Consider the following 9,056-nt stretch of genomic DNA (forward strand, 5'->3'; position numbering starts at 1 on the left):
AACGACCTCAGTCCTTATGTTACACAACGAGTTGGCTGCATTTGATGTCATTGACCGCTCTTAGTACGCGAAACACGATGACACACTTTCCCTTTGCTCCTGTGATGCTCTGTTCACTTGGATTTCTGCCTACTTTCCAGGGAAGTCAGAATCCATTTCTTTCGATTGTCCCTTAGATGTCCACATGTTTTCTGGTTCTCTTTTCACCATACATTTCTATGAATTATTTCACCTACTATTATAGCACCAATTGCCACTTACATTTGAATGATTTTCAAATTGAAGTTCCAGCTTCAGACTCAATATCCACTTACCCTTTGGGCGCCTCCACTTAAATGTGCCGCAGGCACCTTATTGGACTACCACCATCTGAACACACACCTGCATGCACACACACCTGCATGCATGCCCACACACACCCACACCTGCACGCACACACACCTGCATGCATGCCCACACACACCCACATACCTGCACGCACACACACCTGCATGCATGCCCACACACACCCACATACGTGCATGCACACACACCTGCATGCATGCCCACACACACCCACACCTGCACGCACACACACCTGCATGCATGCCCACACACACCCACACATATGCACTCACATATACACCCTGCTCCTCTTCCTCCTTTGTTCCATACCCCCACAGCTGGAACTATCATCCATCCACTTTCCCATGGCAAAACCTTTGGAATCACCCTTGATTCGTCTGCTTCCCCTTCAATTAATCAACCACTACCTTCCAAATTCCTTTCCGTTTTACCTCCACAATAGCCCTCTACTTTTAGACACAATTCCATTTCTTTCTACCTTCAGCTGCTACCCAGGCCTAGATTATTTCGCACTGCATCTCGTCTGGGCTCTTGTTCTAACCACATCCAATCTAATTTCCATACCCAGTTAGGGGATCATCCTGAAATGCAGAGCTGATTATTGCTCTTCCCTGCTGAAAACAAGTTTGACTTCCTCTGGGATCAGCTCTTCCACTCACCAAGACAGGATGGGGTTTCCTCCCAGAGTAACGGAATGGGTTCTATCACACTCCATTGTAATGAATTACCTGTCTGTTCTTCCCAAAGAAACGGAAGTTCCTTCCTTTGTTCAATTAGTAGCTATTCACTGACGCCTTCCTATGCATAATGCACGGAGCTGTTAATCAAGTGGTAAGTAAAACAACATTGACCTTTTCCCATCAGCAGGGCTCACAGATTTGTCATCCTGTTACCCATGCTAGCAGTTTTAGGCCCATAAGTTGCTTAATAGGTATTTGCTGAATAAATACATGATAAAATGAGTGCTGTTGGCCGGACGTGGTGGCTCACGCCTGTAATCCCAGCAACTTTGGGAGGCCAAGGTGGGCAGATTCACCTGAGGTCAAGAGTTCGAGACCAGCCTGGCCAACATGGCAAAACTCCGTCTCTACTAAAAATATAAAAATTAGCTGGGTGTGGTGGCACATGCCTGTAGCCCCAGCTACTTGAGAGGCTGAGGCAGGAGAATCACTTGAACCCAGGAGGCAGAGGTTGCAGTGAGCTGAGATCATGGCAAGATACTCCAGCCTGGGTGACAGAGGGAGACTCTCTCAAAAAAAAAAAAAAAAAAAAAAAAAAGAAAGAGAAAAAGAAAAGAAAAAGAGTGCTGTCTTTTAAAGACTAATTTTCTCCATTCCTTTCCCTATTTTAGAATGAAATTCATGGGAACAGATTTTATAAAAATGATCTTCATGGTCCATGTTTACAGAAAGTATCTTTTTATTACAAAAGGCAGAGATAAATTATATCTAAATATTTTCAGACCATCAAAAGTCTTTAAGTAACTCACATTCCTCCACAGAGATTATCCTGGTAGCCAAATTAACAGAATCAGCCAAGCTCCTAAGGAACTTACCACATAAATTAAAGATACTCGATAAAATCCAATTATAAAGGAGCAAATTTCTATGAACTTGAAACTACCACTCACCCTGCTGCCAGAACATAATGATATGTTCTCTGCATGCCAAACACATCTTCTCCCAAAAGACAACAACTGTTTTGGGTTGAATTGTGTCCTCTGAAAAGAGGTTGAGGTTCTAAGTGCTGGTACCTGTGACTGCAACCTCATTTGGAAGCGGAGTCTTTGCCGAGTAATCAGGTTAACCTGCTGCCAGGACGCTGAAAGCAGAAAGAGCTTGAGCCAAACTGTGGCCACAGAGGTTGTGAACCGTACAGGCAAAGGCAGCCCTTGCAGGCCTGAGGGCTGAAACTTACAAGTGGGGTGAGGGGCTTGCTTACCATCAGGTAACCAAAGGGGACATTCTCTTCCACTCCTTGAAACACATTCTTTCAAAATTTAAGTGGGGAGCCTTGGGCCATCAGCCTGATTTTCAGAAGCTCAAATGACATAAAAATTGGACTCTTGACCAGATCATTCCTTTTATGGTGGTAAATATACATAAAAGTTACCATTTGAACTATTTTTTATCTTTTTTGAGGAGTCTCGCTCTGTCACCCAGGCTGGAGTGCAGTGGTGCAGTGGCGCGATCTCGGCTCACTGCAAGTTCTGCCTCACAGGTTCAAGTGATTCTACTGCCTCAGCCTCCCAGGTAGCTGGGATTACAGGTGTCTGCCATCATGCCTGAGTAATTTTTTGTATTTTTAGTAGAGACAGGGTTTCACCGTATTAGCCAGGATGGTCTCGATCTCCTGACTTCGTGATCCACCCGCTTCGGCCTCCCGAAGTGCTGGGATTACAGGTGTGAGCCACCGTGCCTGGCCACCATTTGAACTATTTTCAAGTGTTCAGTGGCAGTAGATACATTCATAGTGTTGTGCAGCCATCACCACCATTCATTTCCAAAACTTTTTCACTTTTCCAAACTGAAACTCTGTCTCCGTAAAACACTAACTCATCTTTTCCCCTCCCCGCAGCCCCTGGCACCCACCATTCTACCTTCTGTCTCTGTTTGGATGACTCTAGGGACTCCCATAAGTGGCATTACGCAGTACGTGTCCTTTTGTGCCCGGCTGATTTCACTCAGCACGAGGTCCTCAGGGCCCCTCCCTGTCACTGCCTGTGTCGGAACTTCCTCCCTTTGTAAGGTTGGGTACTCTTCCATCATCTGTATACACCACATTTGTTTACCCATTCACGACATTTGGATTGTTGTTGAAATCTCACTCGACTGCACACTCCTGCTGCCAGCCGCGTGCTTGGCCCAGGGCACGTGCTCTGGGTCAGCCGCTGAGTATGGGACACAGCTGAGCACACTCACTCCCCCTCTGACCCCAGGACACTCCCTCTCTGACCACCGTGGCAAGCCTGGAAGGACCTATACTTGTTGGCCTTGACTGAGGGCTGCATGGTTGTGTGAGGTATAAACAGTTGGGTTATAAAGGGTTAAGAACATCACTTTCCTGTTACACTCCCAGGGAGGAAGCTGACGGCAAACCCAGAGCACTCCCTGGATTCTCTTTTCTTTCAACTGGGAAGGCTCTGGGCTTGTCCCCAGCACAAAGCTGCTGCCATGAAACATCAGGGACTCGCGGAAGGGCCCTGCATCTGTCACCATCACTTCAAATGATCTCAAATAAATCGTAGTTTTCTCGTCAAACCACTGTCTCTTCTTGAATGAGGTTATTCTAATCATTGATCTCTAGTCAAAGCCTAATTTTCTTTTCTAGAAGGTTCTCCCTTCCCTCTCCCTTAATGTAAACCCTGACAGTACTCCAGGCTCAGCTCAGCTGGTGACATGCCTTGAAGCTGTCATCGCCCTTATCCGACCAGCAGTTTTCCCGTTTCTCCCTCCTGTAGGGCCGACTGTGCCACTTGTTATCCCAGCCAAACTGCTTTCCCCCTTTACTGAGCTGTTTCGCCCCAGTACTGTTCAGTTCCCAATCAGATTGTAAGCTCTAGAAGGCAGGAACAATACCTTGCAGTTTAACCTTTGGCACCTAAAACAATACTTTGCTACACCTGCGTTTAATAAAATAACTGAATGAACAAGAAGAATAGGAATGGTATGTTCTCAGCACGGCAACACATCTTCTTCTAAAAGATAACAGTTGTTACAGATTGAACTGTGTCTCCTAAAAAGAGACGTTGAAGTTCTAAGTCCCAGTACCTGTGAATGTGGTAGCTTTTGGAAACAGGGTCTTTGCAGATATAATCAGGATAAGATGATAGGGGTGCAGGCTCATCCAGTGTAGCTTGTGTGTGTGTCGTTTTGTTTGTTTGTTTGTTTTTGAGACAGTGTCTCGCTCTGTCACTCAGGCTGGAGTGCAGTGGTGCAATCTCAGCTCACTGCAACCTCTGCCTCCGGGTTCCAGCAGTTCTCATGCCTCAGCCCCCCAAGTAGTTGGGATTACAGGTGCCCACCACCACGCCAAGCTAATTTTTTGTATTTTTAGTAGAGACAGGGTTTCACCATGCTGGCCAGGCTGGTCTCGAACTCCTGACCTCAAGTGATCCACCCACCTTGGCCTTCCAAAGTGCTGGGATTACAGATGTGAGCCACCATGCCCGACCTTGTGTTCTTATAAAAAGGAAATTTGGATGCAAAGAAAGACAAAGGGAAGATGGCGATGTGAGAACAGGACAGAGACTGGAGTAACACTGTCACAAGCTGAAGCTGGAGAAGGCAAGGAAGGACCCTCCCTAGAGGCTTTGAAGGGAGTGTAGCCCTGCCAACACCTTGACTTTGGACTTTTGGCCTCCAGGACCAGTGAGACAGTAAATTTCTATTGTTTGAAGCCATCCAGTGTGTGGCACTATGTCATCCTCCAGGAAGCTAATGTGGCAACTGAATGGAGTGGTTCCAGCCATACAGGTTGACTCAGGGATGTGGCTCTCACATTGTTGCTGGGCACTGGAATAACACTGGGTACCTGTGCTAATTAAACCAGCAGTGACAGCTGGGGTCTCGGTAGGGCCCATTGTGTTGAAATGGACAGTGCTTAAGTGCTTAGTGAAGCTGTGGAGATTTGCTGCCTCGGTCTCAGGAAGTGCAGGAGGCTACACGGGTCTGTTGCTCCATCCCACTCCTCTGTGAAATGCTCCCCTTCCTAAAAGCGCATCCTAAGTCTGATGATGTCAGACTCGAAATCTTAAACCTCTAGAATAACACTTGTTTGTTTTACTTTTTTTTTTTTTGCTTTTCCTGTGACGTTTTACAAATACTGAAGTATCCCAATCAAGGTAAATTCAAACAAAACTTTCAATGAATGATTTTTGAGAAGCTGAGGGGGAAAAAACCACCTCCAGGTCATGTCCCAGATGTTATCATTTTTCATTTTGTTTCTTTCTCTCTTTTTCTTTGAGACAGAGTCTGCTCCATTACACAGGGGCTAGAGTGTGGTGTCGCCATCTCAGCTCACTGCAGTGTCTGCCTCCCAGGTTCAAGCAATTCTGGTGCCTCAGCGTCCCGAGTAGTTGGGATACAGGTGCACGCCACCACACCCAGCTAATTTTTGCAGTTTCAGTAGAGACAGGGTTTTGCCATGCTGGCCAGGCTGGTCTCGAACTCCTGGCTTCAAGTGATCTGCCTATCTCGGCCTCCCAAAGTACTGGGACTACAGGTGTGAGCCATCACACCCAGCTATTTTTTATTTCCATTTGTTATTGTGCCCTCACCATTTCTCCCTCAGCCTGTGATTTATGATACAATATCCTGAAGACGTCTGGAGCACACAGCCTTGGCCTCAGCTGCAGACAGACCGCGTGGCTTGGGGCGATAACCGCTCTGCCCTCCGTCTGCCACCCGGCAGCCCCACCCACAGAAGGGCCCAGACTTACGGCTTTGGAGGGAGCATAGTGTGTCGGTGATGCCAGTGGAGGCCTGGTCGGGCTCTGGAAGGAAGACGGGCAGAACCTCTGCCCTGTGTCCGGAGGGGAAGACGAGGCATAGATGCGATTCTCTAACCGTTCAGGCTCGTGCTTATAGGATTCCAGGGGAAATGTGTGCTGCTTGGTCACTTGGGTGGGTGTTGACGGAGAGGAGGAGAGGCCGGAGGCTGCAGAAGAAACACCAAGGGCGGTCAGAGGTCTGGCCTCCAGGAAGGGACACCAAGGGCAGCCAGAGGCCCAGCCTCCAGGAAGGGACATCGGGGGTGGTCAGAGGTCTGGCCTCCAGTAAGGGACATTGGGGACAGTTAGAGGTCCAGCCTCCAGGAAGGGATATCAGGGGAAGTTAGAGGTCTGGCCTCCAGGAAGGGACACCAAGGGCGGTCAGAGGTCTGGTCTCCAGGAAGGGACATCAGGGGCGGTCAGAGGTCTGGTCTCCAGGAAGGGACATCAGGGGCGGTCAGAGGTCCGGCCTCCAGGAAGGGACATCGGGGGTGGTCAGAGGTCCGGCCTCCAGTAAGGGATGTCGGGGACGGTCAGAGGTCTGGCCTCCAGGAAGGGACATCGGGGGCGGTCAGAGGTCCGGCCATGGCAGAGGAAGGCTCTCACCATTCCTGGTGCCCAAAACCTCAAATGGCAAGAAGCCAAATTATTCTGAATGTTGAGGAAAAGCTTTAAAAACCGATTTCTAGTCTCTTAGAATCAGTGTGTCTAGAAACGCCTCACTATCCACCCTCGGTTGTGGGCAGCATCCCCTCGTTGGGAAGGGGGTGCTCACACAGTCCTGAGTTTTCTGGTGAATTTTTACACACACCCTCCAGATGCTATTGTCCTCCATTCAGTCAAATATCATTTGATCTCCTCTCCTTCCTTCCCCAGCATGGTGCCAAGAGCAAACACAGTGGTGCCATATTTATTGAGGTAAAACATGGGAAAGTTCAGAGTGTGCAGCAGAGATGCCAGCCAATGCTGCAGAAGCCACGGGACCATGTACCTGAGAAGGGGGAGGGAGAGGGAAGGGGGAAGGGGAAGGGGAGGAGGGGGAGAGATGGGAGGAGGAGAGGGAGAGAGGTGGGAGGAGGGGGGGAAGGTGGGAGGAGGGAGGAGGGAGGGGGGAGGAGGGGAGGGGGAGGGAGGAAGGAGAGGAGAAGGAGGGGGATGAGCTTGAGGAGGGGGAGGAGGAGGGGGAAGAAAAGAAGAAGACCCCTCTGATGCAAGAATTCCTGGGTTCAAGCCCCAGAGCTGCCATTTTATAGCTGTACAACCTTGAGCTACTGGCCCAAACCTCATTTTTCTTGTCTAATAAATATTAGCTGAGAACGATCGTAAATGATATTAAAATGTTTAGCAACCAGTATGGCTAGGACACTGGACCCGCCACTAACCCTTCTGTTGCTGGATCATGTGAAAGTCCAAGGAGCTTGCTGGAGAGGGACTGGAGTGGTCAGGGGAACACAGAGGGGTACTCTTGGCCTCACATTAATGAATTACGCCTTCCCACTTCTGAGCTGAGAATTTGCAACCATGGGGGAAGCCATCTAAAATTAGGATTGTCATCAGCAGCTTCTAAAGGTTGTACCAGTGGCCTCAACTTTCCAATACATGCCCTTTTGCCCTTTAGCACCATTTTGCAGTGCAGCTAGTTCCATGTAATTAACACAAGTTCATAAATGTGCCCACCTTGGGTTTCCATGACAATCCCTGCTCGTAATTAACGTGGCCCGGTTGCATCTCTGCGCTTCGGTTCAGGCCAACCTCCACTTAGTCACCACTTTATTTGTAATAGCCCAAATTTAATTGGTGCTAATTATTTCTCTTTCTATGCTGGTGTTAACCTGATCGTTTTGTAGTTCTTTTTCCCCCATTTCCTCTTGTTTTTCTGAACTAACATCTAGAGAGGATGAAGAAAGAGGAGTGGGTGGGGAGAGACAATGCCTATTCTCTTTGGTGACAGAGGAAGAACTGTGGAAAGGTAAGAGTCTCAATATCCAACCACACAGTGAGGTCTCAGCTGGTAGAACTCAAGGCTGCAGAACTAGGGATACAGGAGGTAAAAGCAGGCGTGCAGGATGGTACGAGAGAAGAAAATAACACAAGCATGACCTTACAGGAGGCCTTCCTTGCCTGTGCTGGAGGAATGAACGCCAAATCCAGGCCTGAGAAGTAGCCATATTTGGAGAGAAAGACACTCGCAATGTAGGTTTCAAAAAGATTTACAATGCACAAAGCACCAAGCTCATCTCCAAAGAAGTCTCTCCTTTCAGTCCAGAAAAGGGTGGACGCTGCAAGTGCAGAGCTGACAAACAGCATTCCTGGGGGATGGGAGAAGCTCTCTAGTTTTATTGGGTTAGAAAAAACACTTGTATTGCATTACATTTCTTACAGCTGCAGAGCGCCGGAGATTCAGAGGGCTGCAGAACTTTAAAGCCCAGTGAATCCTTGAAAGCTAATGTAAGCTCCCTGGCAATCATCTTGCCAGAGAAACAGTGATGCATAGTGGTTAAGAATATGGACTTGCTCACTGGCTGTGCAACCACAGGCAAGTTACTTTGCCTCTCTGAGCCCCACAGTCTCCATCTACAAATGGAGAAAATAATAGTACTTAGCTCATGGGGTTGTTAGGAGGATGTTAGGAGGATGTAATTAGTTCGTGGGGTTGTTAGGAGGTTAATGTGTTGAAGCAGCATCCCGTATGTTGTGTTTGTTAATTACTATTGCCTGCTGCCTCCCAGTACCCAGCACAGGGCCTGGCCTGGAGCAGGTGCCAGTAAATGGTTGTTGAATGAATGAATGTGGTGAAATGGGGGTTCAGAGGCTTGCCAAGGGCATCAGTAAGTGCCTCAATTATTCAGAATTTTGCCTTTTAATCCACCACCTGAAAGCAGGGATTTCAAATGTAAATGTCTTCAAGACCCAGGCAGGAAATACAAATGAGTAAATTCAGCTTGGGGATAAGGACGTATACCTCCCTATCAAACACAAGAAGAGACCAGGCCAGACCAGCTTTGAGGCCGCTTCAGGAAAAGTGGTCACTTAATGTGTTCCAACGTGCCTGAACCTGTCCAATGCCTGATTCAGTCCCATAAGCCCAACCCTGCACTCAGACAATTCCAAACAACACAATCCATTTCTAAAGTTCAATTTCTCTCCAACCCACAGAATCCATAGTGAATTAAGGAAAGCGTATCAAATATAATCATGCACTATTGTTAAGTTCTTGGCA

The 9,056-nt window shown here is 48.0% G+C and overlaps 1 protein-coding gene across 5 annotated transcripts in view; it reads right to left on the minus strand.

Moving 5' to 3' along the window:
- The window catches only part of PRKAG2 (protein kinase AMP-activated non-catalytic subunit gamma 2), a 324,143-nt gene that overhangs the window by 116,294 nt on the left and 198,793 nt on the right, over positions 1–9,056 (minus strand). For all 5 annotated transcript variants that reach the window (XM_025379082.1, XM_025379083.1, XM_025379084.1 and 2 more), the window contains one exon: positions 5,786–6,003. In XM_025379082.1, coding sequence (XP_025234867.1) covers positions 5,786–6,003 — 218 coding nt within the window. The remainder of the gene's footprint in view (positions 1–5,785; positions 6,004–9,056) is intronic.

This window comes from Theropithecus gelada, chromosome 3 (assembly GCF_003255815.1).
Source record: "Theropithecus gelada isolate Dixy chromosome 3, Tgel_1.0, whole genome shotgun sequence".
Lineage (NCBI taxonomy): Eukaryota > Metazoa > Chordata > Mammalia > Primates > Cercopithecidae > Theropithecus > Theropithecus gelada.